The sequence below is a fragment of the Dreissena polymorpha genome, chromosome 9 (genome assembly GCF_020536995.1).
Source record: "Dreissena polymorpha isolate Duluth1 chromosome 9, UMN_Dpol_1.0, whole genome shotgun sequence".
Lineage (NCBI taxonomy): Eukaryota > Metazoa > Mollusca > Bivalvia > Myida > Dreissenidae > Dreissena > Dreissena polymorpha.
The window spans coordinates 104,047,540-104,068,425 of record NC_068363.1 but is presented as its reverse complement, the minus strand read 5'-3'; the positions used below and the strand labels follow the sequence as shown (position 1 = coordinate 104,068,425).

The window sequence follows — 20,886 nt, the reverse complement described above, 5'->3', positions numbered from 1 at the left end:
AGTTTCAATGTTGTCAGTGGAAGCACAACTTGATTTTAGAGCCAATGTTAAGGATTTAGCATGGCAGACAGCGGACAACGAGCTGGCTATGACAATACCTCAGGTTTCTCGGAAAAACCCGAGCTAAAAATGGAGACCACATGAAAAGCTAATTCAGTCAAGTTCGGAATCGGAAGATGTGTAAAAAAATGATATCTATATTCAAACAAAGGATAAATTTTATTTCAGTTGATTAATATATCTGATGAATCCTTATTATTTGTACACTTTATTAAGTTGGTTGTGTTGAATTTATGTTCCCACATATTGCTGGATTTCCTTCTCAGACGAGTCCTGCGTCGTCGTCAGATTTGTTCTTGACAATTAAATACATGTCTTGTGCAGTAAGTAGTACATTCGTTGTTAAAAAATAATCATATTAACATCAGTGTTGAATCACAAATGATGATGTTCTTAAACATACCATAAACCGTACGCATTAAAGTTTTCATCAAGATTTTATTGTCTTTTCTCTGCATGGCAGGAACATAGGAAAACATCATCAAAAGATCGTACACAATGAACATGAAAACGTCAACAAGATAAATAACAGCTTGATATTTCGGAATGTTTTAAAGAAGGACGTTACAGAATTCAAATAAAAACCACCTATAGTCTTTTTAACACAACATGATATACTTTTACTTAATACAGCCAAAGATCATGTAAAAACGTAAAATAAATATAACCAGGTTGTTGGGAAAACTAATCTAATGTGAAACATTTCCTTACACTCACATGTTTTTCTTTACAAAAGACAATTTTTCAGAAATTGGGGGGAGGGGGGGTGAGAGGGGTATAATATGGGGTGTGGTCTTTATTAGATGATCTTTCAAAAATAAAAAAATAGAAAAATTAATAAAAAATTGGGGGGGGGGGGTATGCGGGGGGGGGTAAGGGGGGGTGATGGGCGGTAAATGTGTGGGTGTGGTATTTATAAGATAATGTTTAAAAAAAATGGGGGGGGAGGGGGCGGGGGATGGGGGGGAGAGGGGGTATAAGTGGGGTGTGGTAATTTATTAGATGATGTTAAAAACAAATGGGGGGGGGGGGGGGGGGGGGGTTGAGGGGGATTCTGGGTAGGGGCATGGGGTATTGTTTGGGTGGAATCCTTGTGGTAAGGGTAAGGTTGTTTTGTCAAACTAATAATAAATGTGATTATAAATAAAGAAGGTATGGCACTTTTAAGCAAAATGTTCAATTATCTCGTGTCAAATGTAAAAGGGCCCATAATAATGTCAAAATGCTTCATACAGTGGTCTGCTCTGTTTATAGGTAGGGGTCATTTGGTAAAAAAGTATGCAACATAATAAAAGCAATATGTCAAAGGATATAGGAAATATTGGGGTAGAACGCAAACTTTAACATAGATTTATCAATAATATGCATATTCTAAGTATAAAAGGGGCAATAATTATGACAAAATGCTTGATAGAGTTGTCTGCTCTTGTTTATAGGTTGGGGTGATGTTGGTAAACAAGTATGCAAAATATGAAAGCAATATGTCAAGGGACAATAAAAATAAAAAATAAATGGGGTAGTACGAAAACTTTAACATTTGCTGCATATTCTAAGTGGAAAAGTGGCCATATATTATGACAAAATGCTTGATAGAGTTGTCTGCTCTTGTTTATAGGTTGGGGTCATGTTGGTAAACAAGTATGCAAATATGAAAGCAATATGTCAAGGGACAATATTTGGGTAGTACGAAAACTTAACATTTGCACGCTAACCCTAACCCAAACACCAACGCCGACACCGGGGTGAGTTGGATAGCTCCACTACATATATTTCATATATAATAGTCAAGCTAAAAATATTGAAAATGTAAATGAGGTTTTTATACACTTAAAATAAATATAGACGTGAACACATAATATTCGGAAAATAATCGTAAGTCTTCACTCTATCCTACAGCACTATACAATGCAACTGCAGTGGTTAAAAGGTTGAAAATGAATATATAGTTACAATATGCATATTTAATTATAATTAAAATAAAACTGAAGGTTAATTATTTAAAAACTAAGAGACCTCTGTTTGGGACGGATATGAGGTATAAGAGTATTTGTAAATAACATTCACTGGCTATATATTTAATAACAGGTGCAAAATATGTTTTATATTGTAATACTTTACTATGCATTAATGGAACTTGCACATATTTAAAACTTAAACAATATGCTTTCTATTTATCTGACAACTCATATTTTAATAGAAAAAGAGTGTTATTTTCATGAGATAATTTAACATCAATTATAAACATTGATGGAAATAGACTTAACTATAACAGGTTTTCAACATTTTAACATAGTCACTTTACAAGTAATGTGCCTGAAACATATCAAGCTTAACAAATAACATCTCTTCAGATTTGCTAGTCTGTGAATATAGATATTTTATAAAATTATAAAGTCACATTAAGATATTAATAACATTTATTCCCTTCACATGAAACCATTTGCAAGATGAATTATATTATGTTATATCAATGTATTAAAAACTATTGAATACACATTCACAACTTTTCAATTCAAGTAAGAATACATAAGAATAAATATTTCAACAGCCTCCAAACAGAGTGAAGGTCTGAAGCACAACATTAGAACGTCAATAATATCCAGAGTGGCTCTGGTGAGAGGTCAAGGCTGGGGTCAATGGTCAATGCTTGGTCAGTGGTCAATGCTTACTCGGTCCATAGAGTGTCCAGACAATGAAAACGATGACCCATCCAGGCAAAGTCTGAACCCAAGTGGGTCACAGTGATACCTACACTAAGATCCACAACTCTGCCTTCTTTCTCCTGAAACAGACATGGGGAGATAATTATTACATTGAACAGGCTCTCTGCTCATCATTACAATGTAAGCAATGACTCCCTTTAATTTAAACAATGTTATATTGGATATAATTTAAAAAAGCTTGTTTTGATTTTTAATAAACATTTTATGTTTCACTTATTTTTAGGTCTTGACAAAGGAATATAATGAATAAAATATCCAACAAATAAAATTCTCTTTAGTCAATAAACCTTAAAGTGACCACAGCATATAGTTGCCATACTTACTGCTTTGAAATCTAGGAACATTTCTTTGAAAGACATAAAATCGTTGAAGGTATGAAGCATTTCAAAAATCTCGCCCTCTAACTCCTTTCTCCCCCTAAAACAAAACAAAACAACAATTGTTATTTACTGCAAATATTTTAATATATTATATTTTACACTTATCATCCTAAATCCATAATACATGTTTTACTTGAAGAAGTGCGCCTGACAGAACCAGAAGCATGTCTCGACTGTAAACAAAAACTGACACTGCACACTCTAATCTGAGAAGATATTTAACACACATACATTATTAGACCGGTTTGCCCAGAGCATAATTCATTTGGATAGGTAGCGCATACTTACATGACCTCTTGGATGAACTCAGCCATACTGAAGCCTGGGAGCCGCTGACTCAATTCCTCTTCTAAGTAATGCTCTATTAAACTCACCTGAAATCGAATCATTTCCCTCATCAATATAAATAACAAGCTTACAGTAATAAAGAACCTTATTTCAGGATTGAGGTTACACTAAAAAAAAAACTCATTTATGGGTTTGAGCTTGTAGTAACACTAAATACTCTAAATGTGTGGACTTAGCTTTCTCAAAAGCCACTCATTTTGGAGTTTGAGCTTACAATAAACCCCAATTTAAAGGTTTGAGCATAAAAACTTATGGGGCTTAACTTCCTTAAGCTTACACTAAAACCCTTAACTTCAGGGTCGATATCCCTAGATTTAGAAATAAAACCAAGGCTGTTGAGTTGGTTTTAATAAAAAACGATTAATAACAAGGGCTGTTTGTAAAAAATGCATGCCCCCCATATGGGCGTCCATTGTAGTGGCAGCCATTGTGTGAGTACGATTTTTGTCACTGTGACCTTGACCTTTGACCTAGTGACCTGAAAATCAATAGGGGTTCTGCGAGTCACGATCAATGTACCTATGAAGTGTCATGATCCTAGGCAAAAGCGTTCTTGAGTTATCATCCGAAAATCATTTACTTTTTCGGGTCACTGTGACCTGACCTTTGACCTTGTGACCTCAAAATCAATAGGGGTCATTGCGAGTCATGATCAATCTACCTATGAAGTTCATGATCCTAGGCGTATGCGTTCTTGTTATCATCCGAAAACCATTTTACTATTTCAGGTCACCGTGACCTTGACCTTGACCTAGGACCTCAAAAAAATAGGGGTCATCTGCAAGTCATGATCAATCTACCCATGAAGTTTCATGATGCTAGTAGGCGTATGCGTTCTTGAGTTATCATCCGGAAACCATTTTACTATTTCGGGTCACCGTGACCTTGACCTTTGACCTAGTGACCTCAAAATTGATAGGGGTCATCTGCGAGTCATGATCAATCTACCCATGAAGTTTCATGATCCTAGGCGTATGCGTTCTGAGTTATCATCCGGAAACCATTTTACTATTTCGGGTCACCGTGACCTTGACCTTTGACCTAGTGACCTCAAATCAATAGGGGTCATCTGCGAGTCATGATCAATCTACCCATGAAGTTTCATGATTCCTAAGCGTATGCGTTCTTGAGTTATCATCCGGAAACCATTTTACTATTTCGGGTCACCGTGACCTTGACCTTTGACCTAGTAACCTCAAATCAATAGGGGTCATCTGCGAGTCATGATCAATGTACCTATGAAGTTTCATGATCCTAGCCCCAAGCGTTCTTGAGTTATCATACGACAACCACCTGGTGGACGGACCGACCGACCGACCGACATGAGCAAAGCAATATACCCCTCTTCTTCGAAGGGGGCATAAAAAGGTAAACCTTGTATTTTAGTTCTATTTGAAAGGGTAGGAAAGGGTTTGATGCACTACTAACAGAAAAGTCCAATTAAAAATTAATGAGATAAAAAAGTATCAGTTTAGAACCAGTTATTCAGTTTTAATGTTTTTCATATTTGTTTACGGCAAAGTAAAAATATTGGTAGGCTTTATTTCCATGTGAACACCTACCAATTGAAAATAATTGCAATTTCTTTTTCTAAGTGTAAAACTTTACCTTTATAATGCAGTAAACAAAATTGTATGATGTTAAGTGCTAATATAAATGCAAATACTTTAAAACACAACATGTATGACTTAAAACTATTATTCACATAGCCGTACAACATTCCTTATAAAGTTAGTTTTATTTACTTTGGCTACCAAAATATATAATATTACTTTAAACGGCAACATTCCCCTTTTTTATTGTGAAATTCAATGGGTAGAAGATAGCATTAAATAAATTGTAAAGAATCATAAACAATTACTAATAACAATTGGATAATTCCTTATCACTTTAATCTCAGATTATTGTAAAGTCTAGAATCTGTTTATAAATATGTCAACAGGATTACTTACATATTCTCTATGAATATCTGTGTATATAAATTTATTTTTCTTCTGTGTCCATCAATTCATTATAATATTTTTCTAAGAAATTGTGCTGCATTGTTTGAAATTCTTCTTCTGAAAAACAAAAAAAAACATTGAGAACTGAATATTTAACTATAAATTAATGTTTACAAATTTCCTAAACTAACAGTACATGTATATGCTGAATTATGCACATTATAAATTAAATGAGGTATCATTACTTTATCTACCAGAAATGTGTACAAATACAAACTTCCAAAAAACATATTACATATAGTGAAAACAACTTGAATTGATTATTAACATAATATAAACAAATGTTACAAAAATGGCTCTAAATTCTTAAGCATGGTGACCATGTTAACATTTGATTTTTTTAGCATTTCTTGAGCCTTTACATACACAATGCTAAAATTGCCAAAATGATTGTGCAAGTGTACAATTGTGATGGTGTAAAAGTCATAATTGCCTTAATTATATTTCAAGATAAGTTCAGTTCAGGATATATTCATTTGGTACTGTATTTTTAGGTCATAGAGATTAGTATTAAAACTCTTGAATAGGATTATGAATCTTAATCTTGGTAGTTAACTCTTTACTGCTCACATAAGCATTTTGACCCATTTGAAGTCCCTGAGAAAATCAAATTTAATTAAAGAACTTTCTTCATAAATTTAAGATTTAGCGGCTGCATTTGCAGCCCTAAGATACTGATGAGCAGCAAACAGCATTAAAACCTGAATACCTTGCAGGCTGCTCTGCTTGTATGCTGAATGCATATAGTTATTCCCACTTTGATTCAGAGTGGGAAAGGGCAAACACAGGTCATTACAATGAAAAGATTATGGTTCAATATTGAACAGCTACCAGTATTGACTTTATTTATTGCTATTTATAAATTATGCACCCAGAGATAATGCAATTGAAAGAAATTGTGCAATTATGGAGTTAAAGTTGCCTTAAGATTTTGTATTATTGTAGTTGTGTGCTCTTTTATTTACACTAACGTAACATTTAGCGCAAAAAAATAAAATTGACAAATGCTTAACACTGTGTTAAATTCTGTTAATTGTGCGTATGGATACTTAAAATTGTACTTACCCATAACAATATCCTCAATGTTGCCTATTACTAAGTCAAATTTGGTATCTGTGATGCTAGAACTGAAATAAACAAACAGACATTATGTAACAATAACATTTATTGTTGAATTAAAATGTGCATTACAATATCCCTAACAAATGTCAAGCACTGCTTACATCAAGCAACAATGATCAAAGCTGTCGGTGCAGGCTACACATTTGACGTATTTGGTTAAAATAAAAAAAATCTGAAAATGTACAATTTTTGTGTTGATGTTATTCCTAAAATGAATCCTTATTTATAGTATTAAGCTGATAATTTTCTTTAGAGAAATTTTACCAATCACAGCTTGTAAGCAAATTAATAACTCAATATCAAATAATCTAAGTGATTTGGAGAGAGCTCTTTGTGCTTGAAAAATTTCTAAACTATTTAAAAGTAGACCTGTGTCCATAAGGCAAGGATGACCTTGTGTAATGTAATGACACAGAAATACAATTTAGCCTGGTAGTGATTTTTTTTGCTCTAATTTACAGCCGAATTTCGGCTGCTTCCCAATCGCAAAAATGCACGTTTTTTCCCAAAATTCTGACCAAAATTTCCCAAAAAAAGCCCAACTTCAAAAAAAAAAAAAAAAGTCTCATATAACTTAATTATGATTTCTTAAATCTAGGTCTCAACTTTATTTTTTAAACATCTTACATAATATATAACTTGAATTTAGTCATTTTTGTCCATAAATCATTCCCAAACTTGCCACTTTTATTGATTAAAAAAAACACCGATTTGACCAGACTCCTTTTCTAGAAAACTCCCTCAACATGCACTTAAAAACAATATCACTTCTGTTACTTATAATCCTATTTATAATGCTTAATATTTCCCAATTTCATGGTTTATCGCGCTATTTTTCCCAATTTCACGGTTTATCGCGCTAATTTTCCCAATTCAAATGGCACAGGCTGTAACAAATTAAAGCAAAAAAAATCACTGCCTGTCCTAAATGACAATGTTTGCACGATTTTAATTCACATCATGAACATGTATGATGTAAGATCTGCTTGTTTGTGAACATCTACATTCAATATTATCCATATCAAGAATAAGCACAGACTTAGTGTCTACTGTGACATTTTATAGACCTTAAAGAAAGCAAAAAGGTTGCATACTTATTGCATACGACATATTGTATTCAAGGGTCCACTCAAACCTAACTCTTTCAAAATCAATTTGTGCATCACAAAATTATGTTTTAAATGATAATTGTATCAGTTTAGATGACAACCATGGTAGAAAAAATTCTGACACAGCCCTTAGCTTAATACTTTTTTATTTTATCACAATTGAATCGAAAGCCTTATTGTATTGAAAAGTTATTGAAAAGTTATTGGTTTTGATTCCAGGGTAGAACTAGTAACATAACTCTTTAACAATTCTTACTTTGACATGGCAAGGTCTTCCTCATCCCCAAATAGTCCAAGGTCCTCTGTGTCCATAGCATCTACAAAAATATTATAATTTGAAAACCAATTTTTAAGTGACATCGAGTCAGGCTAGCTCAGTTAGTGGAGTGTTGGAAAGTCGTTCTGAGATCCTCATCAAAAGGCTAAGTGTCAATGCCACTTGGCCATCCGATCTGGTTTATATTTAGAGTCATTTTACTTAATATGGTTGATTGACACGCAACACAATTTAACAAAAACAACAGAATAAGTCCATATAATTCAATTGTTTAAAGTATTTAACTAGTGGGGGTTTTTCACCATTTTGGGGTCAGGTCCCTTGGGATTGGGAAAAATCACGGCATTTTGACCAAAATTGGGAAATTACAAATTTAGTGTTGTTTTTTTTACTATTATAAATATTATTTACTATTCTAAGGTGTAACTTGTAGAGCTGGATGGGAGATGAACTAAAGGTTGAGATCTAAATTTATTTGTTTAAACCTTCAATTGGGAATTCTTAGGTCCCATTTAGGAAACATAAATACTTTTTTCCATTGGCATTAGGAATGGAGCCAAAAACTGGCCCCGAGTTTGTATGAAAAAAACAGTTACACACACTGATAACACTTAATAATTATCAATTTTGAATTATATAATTCATAAACAAATCTGTTCTAGTACATAAGAATGATTTACATTATCTGTGATATTTGTTCCATAATTTATACAGTGTTCTTTATTATTTTGAAACTGTGTTAATAAAAATTGAGTATCTGTGAGAAAGTCCTTTACACATCATTACATGTAGCAGCTTTATTTTAAATTCCATCTGATTCAAATAAAATTTCAAATTCTTTAATTCAATAGTAATGACAGACTAAATCATCAATGTGTTTTAAACTGTTGACAAATCTATTACTTATGTCATGATTTTTTAACAATAAATTATTTATATTTTTAAAGTAAAAAAAACGTTACTTACATTGAAAACAAACTGCAGCCATGTCTTTAACTTCCAATTTTAACAACTACACAAGTAGATGGAATTGACTTTGAAGCTCAAGTATAAATATGCACACTCAAGTTGCAACAAGTCCATAGAACAGAGTTGTCGTTCATGATAGATACAGACCGACATAATCCAAATGAAAGGTGTAATATACATTCTATTGTGTTAAACAATAATAAAGGAAACTGCAATCAAAACGAGATGATATGTGTTCACAGTCTTAAAATATACACACTATTTCAATCATTAATTTTGATATCCTTAATCAGTTACTAAAACGGCATCAAGAATTGAATTCGGCAAGGGAGGTAACTGGATTGTTTACATCCGAAATTCATAAAATAGATTAACGAGCCAGTTTTACAATGTAAAAATGTTTTATTATTTTCTTTCTTGGTGTCATACGAAAAAATCTTTTGATACGGCTTAAACAATTAATATAAATGGGAATAATTATTTGCAACTCACCGTTTTTGTTCGCGTTCGAATCGCCTTCGCCGACATTCGACGCCATATTTAAACAGGAAGTGCTTTCCTCAGTTACATCGTAAAACGAAAATAAACACTGTATTAAAAAAATGAAACCACGCAAAATATCACTAGCTTTAGGATATGTGAAATAGTGGTTGTAATAATGTCGACGAGTATATTGAAATTCAGAACTGTTTGCAAAGAAATCATATGTGTATATAAATATTAAATAATCCTCCACATAAATGGCGGCGTCGGTGGTGTAAAGGTTAGCATGGTTGCCTTCCAAGCAGTCGATCCGGGTTCGATTCCCGGCCGACGCATGTCTTTTATTACTGACTATGTTTATTTCTATTCCACCCGCATGTCTTTGTTACGTTTTCATTTAAGTCAAACAAACACTTAAAGTATCACATACGATTTCAAAATTTCGCCCCTTAGAATACAAACAGAAAGCACAAACACTTAAAGTATCACATACGATTTCAAAATTTCGCCCCTTAGAATACAAACAGAAAGCACAAACAATTGTATGACGATAAAAACTAGATCTGTATCCATGAGGAATAGAGTAACAATGCGCGCAGGCTTGGGCAGAGATTATGGATTTTTAATCTGCTTAAAATAATAAAGCAACTGGTTCAAAGTAACATCAGATTATATCATTACATTGCCAATATTGTTAAAACATGCTATGTTATTACTTATTTTGTGTAACTAAGGTCTACCCTGACCAGACTTTAAGCCTATACACAGTGGTGGACGTAGTGTTCCGCTGTTTACGATCTTTCTTCACCTGATCATGAGGCTGCTAATTGATGTGATTCCAGTGACATGAGAGATGATAAAGATTTATTGTGAGCGAAAAATATATCAAATGTATTCCGGTTTTCCGAGATTTAACTTAAGTTATAGTAGATTCAAATAAATCAGTGCACGTTGACCTATGAGACAGGTAGACCAATAATGCGCACGAAAAGGAAGCCTGGCATAGTGATGGGCTCCTTCTGCGAATGATAATTATGAAGAAAACCTTATATCTTCCCGCTCTATGCGCGCTGCCCAGCCTATGCTGCTCCCCCCCCCCCCCGACTTCGGATAGTTCGTACAGTTATGAAGAGCGAAATTAGGACTGGCGTCCGAGAATACATTCATGACATTCACATGGCCACCCTTTAATGCCCCTGTCTGCATTGCTGCATGGCCCGCATTGGCACGCCAGCACTTCTGAACCACACGCTCCTCCCGACCATCTTCCGCCGATAGTATATCCGCAGGGCTAGCTTCGAACATATAGTGACGTGCATAAAATCTTCTTGGTCCATGAACACAGCGTGGGAAAACAGTCGAGACGAGGGTAAACTGTACTCAATGAAGGAAAAGTCTAAAAGAAATGTATCTGCGGGCGACTTCCAGTACCGGATTTCCCATTAGACACAGTAGGCAACTGCCTATGTGCCCCACGATTTTTAGGGGTCCTATGGGTGCGTCACGTATTTTTGTTACTTACTTCCTAATCTAATGGCTTCATAAAGCCAATTCTTTTAGGTCAATGTTATGTTCCGATCAAAGGCTTGTCATTGTCTTTAATAAAAAAGACAATTCAGTTATAGTTTGGATTTTTTAGTTGAATTCCCATCCAAAACAGATGACGAATTAAGACACGCACCCGTGTATACGTTTTATAAATGATTTTATCTTCATAACATTGTTAATATATAAATATCTGCTTGAAAAGAAGAAACTTACACTGTTTTTCAAGCTTACACATATAGGGGCAAATAACGTCAATATGCCCTTTTTAAACACCCTTATTTGTAATCATATTACAGGTAATTTAATGCACAGTTTAAAAAAAGGAATAACACAAACAGTAGCTGTTATAACAATTATTTTTGTTCAAATATTTCCTACTTTTTCGATATGTAACTATCCAGTAACACTGGCAGACGGCTGTTTCCTTTTCCTTAGGAAACAACTTTTCTTTAATGTGTAAATCTTCCAAAACGTGAAATGGCCCCTTTAAATATTGAACTGAAACGACTGCATTCATCTTATTGTACATGACAGTCTTGTATACTGTATGGTCGTTTATTGCGAGACTTATGTTTATGCTTTTTACTCCTTCGCTACAAAATGATATTGTATCATAAAGTACCATTTACGCAACACGTTTTTTAACAATCGTTTAATCATGAAAATACACTTCAACAGCGACAGAAATATGTTCATATCATAGAGGAAACAAAAAGGTGTTCACTAAAAGGGTAGTTGTGGTACAGCAATGAGGATGATATCTACAGGAATGTACAGCACAGCAGCATCGCGGCGTAACAAGGCCCAACATCCACTAGGATTCATCTGAAATTAATTAATTTAACCCATTTATGCCTAGCGTCTTGAAAAAAATGCCTTTGCAAACAGAGTAGACCCAGATGAGACGCCGCATGATGCGGCGTCTCATCTGGGTCTGCGCTGTTTGCTTAAAGAAATTTTTGTCAGAAATATTCTAAATATAGAAATAAATATACTAGACATCCCTTATTTTGGAAATAAATTGATCCAATTTAGAAGGATGGGAGAGTCCACTAGGCATAACTGGGTTAAGTGAGGCCTGTAGTGAGAAATACTGATTACTAACATCTATCATCACACGTAGTCAAATAATAACAATATAATAATAATTTATATAAATAACCACTCTAAAACAGTAATTTTTTTCAATGATTACTTTAAAACTTTTCAATTCATTACATGTATATTCTTAGTCCCCCGCCTCATCACAATCAGCAGCAGCAACAATCATTATCATCACTGTTACTATGACAACTACCATTAAAATAACAACCAACGTCATTCTTTATCTCGTCATCATAATAACAATAGCAATCCTCACAATTATTAATCCTTAAATTATAACTATTATTTTTATCATAATCATCATCATCATCATCATTATCATCATCATCATCATCATCATCATCATCATCATCATCATCATCATCATCATCATCATCATCATCATAATCATCATCATCACCACCACAACCGCCATCATAATCTTCATCATCAATCACTATCATCACCACAACCACCACCATCATTATCGTCGTCGTCTTCGACAGCATCATCACAATTGTAACTTGACCATTTCGTATTCAAAAGCTATCGTCTATCTTACCTTTTTGTTAAATGTATAGTTGGGAATCTTCCGGTTACACCACTGTAATAATGTAAAATGCATTTAACCCATTTATGCCTAGCGTCTAGAAAAAAAGGCATTGGCAAACAGCGTAGACCCAGATGAGACGCCGCATGATGCGGCGTCTCATCTGGGTCTACGCTGTTTGCTTAAAGGAATTGCTGTAAGAAATATTCTAAATATAGAAATAAATATACTACACATACCTAATTTTGGAAATAAATTGATCCTATTTTGAAGGATGGGAGAGTCCACTAGGAATAAATGGGTTTACAATACAGTTTTATAATGCAAGGCCGCATATGCAGATGAAAGGTTATTTGCTTTTGGGAGTTTCATTGTATGCTACATTGAAATTTATTTAAGTCTCAGCAAAATGTTAGGAATTTTGTTACTTCGTATATTATAAAATTATAATTTGAATAGCCTAATGATTTTATAATGATTTAAAAATATCCGGTTTTATTTTATTCAGCTATGCATCAATGCTTCATAAACGACTTGGTTAAATTGTCAAAATTGTTGTTAACCATTGGCATGCTCACCTTTGCCCCAAGAGGCGGATCCGATGTTTCCGGCCGTCCATCCACTGGTTCCGATGTTACCGATCCCCGATCCGGTTCCGGTCCCCCAGCCACTGGTTCCGATGTTTCCGTTCCCCCAGCCGGTCCCCCAGCCAGTTCCAGTTCCAAAGCCGCTGGTTCCGGTTCCCCAGCCGTTGGATCCGACGTTTCCGGTCCCCCAGCCGGTTCCGGTTCCCCAACTACTGGATCCGAGGTTTCCGTTTCCCCAGCCACTGGATCCGAGGTTTCCGGTCCCCCAGCCGGTTCCGGTTCCCCAACTACTGGATCCGAGATTTCCGTTTCCCCAGCCACTGGATCCGAGGTTTCCGGTCCCCCATCCTGCGCCAACGTTGCTACCTCCCCAGCCGCCTGCTTATTTATATGTTGAACGTGAAAAACGTGTTTTGGAATTGGCACCGTTGGCGAGTGTTTTGAATATGATTGAAACATATTGACGAGAACGGTGGTGAGAAAAAAAAGTATTATAGCCATACATGTTTATTGAATTCCAACAGATTCTACAGACGACTTATGATGTTAATAACACAAGTGTTGACATCAGTACTCGTTTGTATTTATATAGATTGCATCAACGTATTCTTAATTAATTTTATCAACGCTGATCAATACTTAATATCATGTTACCTGTCAGTCCTCCGGCCCAGATACCGTTACCCAAACCACCGACGCCAAATCCAACAGGCCCAAGACCGTATCCACCGATATTACCACCCAGACCGTCGAGCCCGCTACTGAATCCACCATATCCGCCTGACAAAACGCTACCAAATCCGCCAAATCCACCCGACAATCCGCTACCGTATCCGTCAAATGCACCAGTCAGGCCGCTTCCAAATCCGTCAAATCCACCCAACAACCCGCTGTCAAATCCACTTGACAAGCCGCTTCCGTATCCACCCAATCCACCGCCAACTCCACTCACCCATCCACTACCGATTCCACTGGACAGGCCGCTTCCATATCCGCCAACTCCACTGCTTAACCCACCTGAAAGGCCGCTTCCATATCCACCAAATCCACCACCGACTCCTCCTGATAGACCGCTTCCATATCCGCCAAATCCACTACCGAATACACCTGACAGGCCGCTTCCATATCCGCCAAATCCACCTCCATATCCACTACCGATTCCACCTAACAGGCCGCTTCCATATCCACCAAATCCACCACCTAATCCACTACCAAATCCACTACCAAATCCACTACCAAATCCACTACCAAATCCACTTCCAAATCCACCCGACAGGCCCTTTCCGTATCCACCCTTTCCTTTTGCTGGAAAATACGATGTATTCAGTTGGTAAAATCGAGTCAAAACCTTTTGTTTAACGATGAAGGCAAGCTTAACTTTACTATCGTTTCAGTTAAGTATTCACGCTTATAAAACGAGAGCTAAACAAAACACATAATCGAAATATTGTTTATGAGCAAAACATATACATGTATTACAAATGAGCAAGTCTCTGGGAAAACTGGGATTCATGCATGTGCGTACAGTATTGTCCCTGATTAGCCTGTTCAGCGCTCACAGTCTAATCAGGGACGACAATTTGCGCCTTGACTAAATTTTCGTCCAGAACAGACTTACTTAAAACGTTCACAATCATCCCTGCTTACTGCACAGGCTAATCTGAGACTACGTGTTACGAACGTGCAACTTTTCACGTTTTGGGAAATTGACAAAATAGAATAAAGTGTTTCAGATTCACAAATGTTCGTTGCAGGTATTGTACTTGCGAGGAAACAATACTACTGAACATTTACCATGCTCAAAATATCCTTTATATGCACCTTTTGACGATTTAAAAACCTGAAAATGATAAATTGTAAGATTGAATAATTTTGAAAGTTCTGTTGTGATCATTATATTTTGCGCCACTACAATGACTGCTTATATAAAGTATAAAATACGCATAACCCTGTATGATCACGAATGCCTTTTACTCCAAAGGATCAGTGGTTTAAGCCAAATTGAGAATTTCTCTCTTTTTTCTTTGAATGTATTCTTTTTTCCTTAAGCTCTTTAGTTTAAATGTTAATATTAATCAATATAAATTTTAAAGCAATTATGACAGACTACAATACATGCCAAAATCTGTAAAAAGGTCCCTTGAAGCCCAGTTTTCCAAGAGTGCGGCCCAAATATTATTTATAATTACAAATATAATATTTTGTTAAAAGAACACGTAAACGTATTGTAATAAAAAGCTGCTCCCACAATCACCCCAGGAAACCCGATACCTTGCGGGTCGTGTAATACCATTTTTTAAGAAAATTTGTCAGAATTTTTTCTACATGTAGGCCAATACCTTTGTTATCAATGTTAATACACAGTTGTTTCAAATTGGACTTTGAAAAATTTAATTTTTCCCAATTTACTTACCCTATGTAAGTTCATGCCAAAATGCACAGCACTGTCCCCTATGGTATTACACGACCCGCAAGGTATCGGGTTTCCTGGGGCGCCACAGTTGAAGCTCAGTAAAACAAATTTCCTCGCTCTTTGCTTCCATAAATCAAGTCGTTACTTTAACTGTTACCGTGGTTACGTACCAACTGGAACCTTGGCAACTGTCAGGATTTCCACGGGAATCGGCCTAGGCACTTTAACGACCGGGACCACGGGAATGGGGATCGGGTATCGCGGTACCTGGAACGTAGAGTCGAGATATTAAGGTTACATTGTACCGAACAGCGCAATGAAACAGGTTACACCCCACTAGAAAACGGGTACATTCCTCTAGAAAACTGCCGAAAAAACAAGGTGCTAAAACAACCAATTTTGATTAGTGTCGCGGTTTTCCTATCGTTGTGCATGTCATAACTTTGCATTGCTGGCACCGATTCTGTTTTGAATGCCCTTTAAGAAAAGGCATCATCATGGGGGTTTCAATGTGCAAAATGCTGCATTTATTTTTGCTGAAAGTGGTCGCTTTTACATTGAATTATATAAGGAAAATGTTTAGTAAATTGTGACCTAAAAGCATAGTAACTAAAAATGTAGCAGAGTTGCTCGCACCGAACACATATGCAGTGGACGAGGACTGCAGGCCCGGACTGTTGTACATAAGGTAAATCGGTAAAACCACATTTAAATGGTCTTTTTTAAGGACTTCAAACATAAAAAGTTTGTTTTGTTAATTATCATTAATTATCGGTTAACAGAATAATTTTGATTCCTTTTATACTATTTTCATGTTCTTAAACGTAGATGGCATTTGTTTGTGACTAATGTAAAAACCATGTGCCATTTGGACAGTCTGGAAGGTATTGTGCGATGCGTTTGAAGGTTATGATCAGGTGACGATGCCATAAAGTTAGTACTATTTCCAAGAAACCTTCAGACAGAGAATACCGTAAAACGAACGTATCCGGTTTGCGAGAGATTGATTCGCACAGCATGTCGTCGTGTAACCTCCTACCAGCAGAGATTTAACAGGATTGACCTTGATCACATCACCGCCGGCGTCATTCTCCACGAAACCGTAATCATGTCACAAGTTGTGAAACAAATGTGAACAAAACGAATCTGTTTATTAATGCCTTTTCACACGACATGTTATGTTTATGGGCCAATATCAAACATGGTGATGACGTTAAAGGGCGAATACTATTAGCATGTCTCTGGGAAAACGGAGCTTGTGCGTAAAGTGTTCGCTAACTTTCCGCTTTAAGTCAACTTTCGTTAAGAAGAGATTTTCTTTAAACGAAAAATACCACACAAGCGGAAAGTATCGTTCCTGGTTAGCCTGTGATGGATACACAGTCTAATCTGGGACGACACTCTACGCACATGCATAAAGCCCCGTTTTACCAGTTCGAGGCTCAAATAGATCACACATTAGTTGTGTTCTGATAAAACTGGGCTAAATGCATGTGCGTAAAGTGTCGTCCCAGATTAGCCTGTGCAATCCGTACATGCCAATCAGGGACGACGCTTTCCGCGTTTAAGACATTTTCGTTTAAATGAAGTCTCTTCTTAGCAAAAGTCCAATTTAGTGTCATAGTCATAGTGGGCGTTTTGTTAAATAATTTAATTCACAAAACGGCATGATTAATTAACTAAAATGTATAAACTCTGTGAAGAAAACGTCCATTTCCGGTGTTCAAAGTTCACCGTCAGCCACAAATGTCAGAACTTGTATAGCTTCAGGACTTCCGTAAGGATGAGCCAATGGCAAACGCCCTATGGCCATGCATGTACATTTCAGTTGTCATCTACTGGTCAATGTAAGCGCGTCTTGAGCGGATTTGACTAACCGGATGTGACTTTTAATGACAGCAATATTTGAGGGAAAAAAATCCATCCATGTGCAAAATAATAATGAAACAGAAACACAACTGGCGTTGATTTCGTCTGTTTTACGATAACATTAGTTAGTTCATGCATACACAAGGAATACAATCTTGCACATAGCATTGTCCTTTTGAAATCATTAATGAACGGAACACTATGTAATGCACATATTATAATCTGCAAACACTGCTCCCTAAAATAATACATATTGAAATATATTAAACTCTTCGTATATAAAATAGACACATATGAGTCGCGTTCTGATAAAACTGGGCTTAATGCATGTGCGTAAAGTGTCGTCCCAGATTAGCCTGTGCAGCCCGCACAGGCTAATCAGGGACGACACTTTCCGCCTAAACTTGATTTCGGTAAGGAGGGACTTCCTTGAAACCAAAAATACCATAAAAGCGGAAAGTGTCGTCCCTGATTAGCTTGTGCGGACTGCACAGGCTAATCTGGGACGACACTTTACGTAAATGCATTAAGCCCAGTTCACGCTGGTCTGGAGTTAAGTTGGCCGCATAAACCTCATGTTCGCACGGCGCGGCTCATAATACCTCATTGTTATTGTGTATTTACCGGTAGGAAAGGAATTTTGCCGATTCCCTTGCCGTAGCCCTTTCCGCCGCCAAACGATCCATAACCGCCGCCAAATCCAAGACCGGAACCGCCACCGAAGCCAAGACCGGAACCATACGACCCAAAGCCTCCCAAGCCGCCGTAACCAAGACCGGAACCGTACGATCCAAAGCCTCCAAAGCCGCTGAACCCAAGACCGGAACCGAAAGATCCATAGCTTCCCAAGCCGCCGTAACCAAGACCGGAACCGCCCCCGAACTCAAGACCGGAACCATACAATCCGAAACCTCCCGTGCTGCCGAATCCAAGGCCGGAACCGTAACCGGTTCCCCTAACGGTCACGCTCACCAGAGCGAGGCAGAGAAGGGAAAGCACTAGTGTCTTCATCGCTGGAAACACGTGAACATAATTTTAACCCAATTATGCCTAGCGTCTAGAAAAAAAGGCCTTTGCAAACAGCGTAGACCCAGATGAGACGCTGCATGATGCGGCGTCTCATCCGGGTCTACGCTGTTTGCTTGAAGCAAGTTCTGTAAGAAATATTCTAAATATAAAAATAAATATACTAGACATACCTAATTTTGGAAATAAATTGATCCAATTTAAAAGGATGGGAGAGTCCACTAGGCATAAATGGGTTAAACATTACGCTAAATAAAAGTTAAATAATAATATATATGACCAGAGCTTAGCATAGCTGTGCAGGAAAAGACTAATCAATATGTTTACAATCGTTTGTAATCACAACTTTTAAATTCATATCGTTGGCTTTGAAACTTATTTAGGAAATACGGCCACATATCCTAAAAACTTTTAAGATACTGTATGCCATTTATGCTATCTAATATGATACTCGCTAATATGTTAGAATAAAAATGAAAACAATTACTGTTGTTAAACTACTCTGACTCAAAAACTGCAGTCCCGAACATGGGATCCCTTTTCTTCAACAGCAAACGACAAATTTAATTAACAATTTAATAATGAAGACGTAGACTTTCTATGAACATACATCTATGACTAGAAAATTTAAGAATTTATAATCGTTTACGGCCAATTATGTGCATGCCTTTCATTTTAGGGAAAAACGTATAATATAAATGTCGATTGTTTTGAGATCGTATTTTCAAGTTGTCGTGTATTTTTTCATAAGACATGGCCACAAAAAGCACAATAAAGTTATATAACCTAGTCACAATGGAATCGAAATGCACGTGTCTCTGGGTTACTCTTCCTCAATGCATGTGCGTTTAGTATCGTCCAAGATTAGCCTAGACAGTCAGCGCAGGCTGATAAAGAGCGACACTTTCCGCCTAAACTGGGTTTCCGATTAGAAGAGACTACCTTGAAACGAATCATTCCTTAAAAGCGGAAAATGTCGTCTTTGATTAGCACAAGCTAAACTGGACGATACTAAACGCACATGCATAAAGGAAGGTTTTCACAGAGCGCGGCTCAACTAACTTGTTTTTTCGGAAATAAAAAAACTTAGTTGTTTCAGTGCGTTGAAATAACTGTCTTTACATTTTCCCCGTCATATTTCTTACTTGTTGTTTATTGACCGATAAATGACCCTAAATTGAAAACTATTTACTCAAATCAATAAATAAATTATGTGATTTCCGTCAAGCGCCTCTGAATAACAACCTCTAGGTTTAAATCAAACGCGAGAGAATTAAAACAATTTGTTCGTTAACAAAAAAAAAAACGCACATTGTAAAATCGACATCAATTTCGCGGACACCTGTGCAAAAAGTGTTGATTTTTCTACTAATATCTCTAAAATATGGTTGGTAGGTCAGCCATACTTTTTGTCCAACTTTTATCCATCTCCCACGTTAATAATCTAATTCATGGCAGGACTCTTCCGAATTTCTATGCAGCATTATTTTGGTATGCTAGCATTAATGTTTATGAATATGATTCCTCGAGATGATCGAACAATCAACCCGGAATACAAAATAAAGAAACAATCAAATTATTATGGGAACGCATACTTGTCGCATATAGAACCATCCGCTAATAACATTAACGTGATTTGTTAACATATCATTTAAAAGAACCCCAAAGTAGAATAAAATAAAATAAAGTCAGCGCTTTAAATACGATTGACAAACGTAATATTGCAACTAATGTCAATGATGACAAATTGTGGTATTTCAATGAGATTGTTCACTGATTACGGAATCGAAAAAAAAGATAAAATGTATTTACTACAAAAAACTGTAACGTCTTGAATAATCTAAGATAAATACAAGAACTGTTTGAAAAACATATGGTTTCATTGGGATTCGGACCCGAGGCCTTTAGAAGCAAAATGTTACGCGCTACCACAGGCCCATTCAAGCTGAGGAATTAACAATTTATTATATTAATATATATATATATGAGTCGCGTTCTGAGAAAACTGGGCATAATGCATGTGCGTAAAGTGTCGTCCCAGATTATGAAGTCTCTTCTGAGCAAAATTCCAATTTTCGCGGAAAGTGTCGTCCCTGATTAGCCTGTGCGGACTGCACAAGCTGATCTGGGATGACACTTTACGCACATGCATTTAGCCCAGTTTTCTCAGAACACGATGCATATTATGTATTTCGAGCGTTGATTATCCCAAAACAAAACATTTAAATATGTGTTATAGTTACAAGTTTTAGTTCGCTTGTTTAACTATAATGTAGATTTAATCATTAGTTTTTGACTCCATGCCACTAACTTTTTTCCGATATTCAAAATAAAAT

At 36.3% G+C, this 20,886-nt stretch overlaps 2 protein-coding genes and 1 non-coding gene across 3 annotated transcripts; 1 reads left to right on the top strand and 2 right to left on the bottom strand.

The window, feature by feature from the left end:
• Window positions 1-2,558: 2,558 nt before the first annotated feature.
• LOC127845538 (ADP-ribosylation factor-like protein 2-binding protein) lies at window positions 2,559-9,659 on the bottom strand. Its single transcript, XM_052376549.1, is given in 8 exon segments — window positions 2,559-2,842; window positions 3,107-3,200; window positions 3,452-3,537; window positions 5,464-5,499; window positions 5,501-5,571; window positions 6,580-6,641; window positions 8,002-8,062; window positions 9,484-9,659. Coding segments are annotated over 8 exon segments (573 nt in total). The 5' UTR covers window positions 9,530-9,659; the 3' UTR covers window positions 2,559-2,725.
• Window positions 9,660-9,737: 78 nt separating this feature from the next.
• On the top strand, window positions 9,738-9,809 carry Trnag-ucc (transfer RNA glycine (anticodon UCC)). The gene has a single exon. It is a non-coding gene; the product is annotated as a tRNA-Gly (tRNA).
• Window positions 9,810-11,728: 1,919 nt separating this feature from the next.
• Window positions 11,729-18,535, bottom strand: LOC127846330 (uncharacterized). Its single transcript, XM_052377498.1, has 6 exons — window positions 18,149-18,535; window positions 15,826-15,922; window positions 13,897-14,547; window positions 13,234-13,620; window positions 12,668-12,709; window positions 11,729-11,847 (listed from the first exon to the last, which is right to left on the bottom strand). The coding sequence occupies exons 1-5, from the start codon at window positions 18,533-18,535 to the stop codon at window positions 12,702-12,704; spliced, it is 1,530 nt and encodes a 509-aa protein (XP_052233458.1). The 3' UTR covers window positions 11,729-11,847; window positions 12,668-12,701.
• Window positions 18,536-20,886: the final 2,351 nt, after the last annotated feature.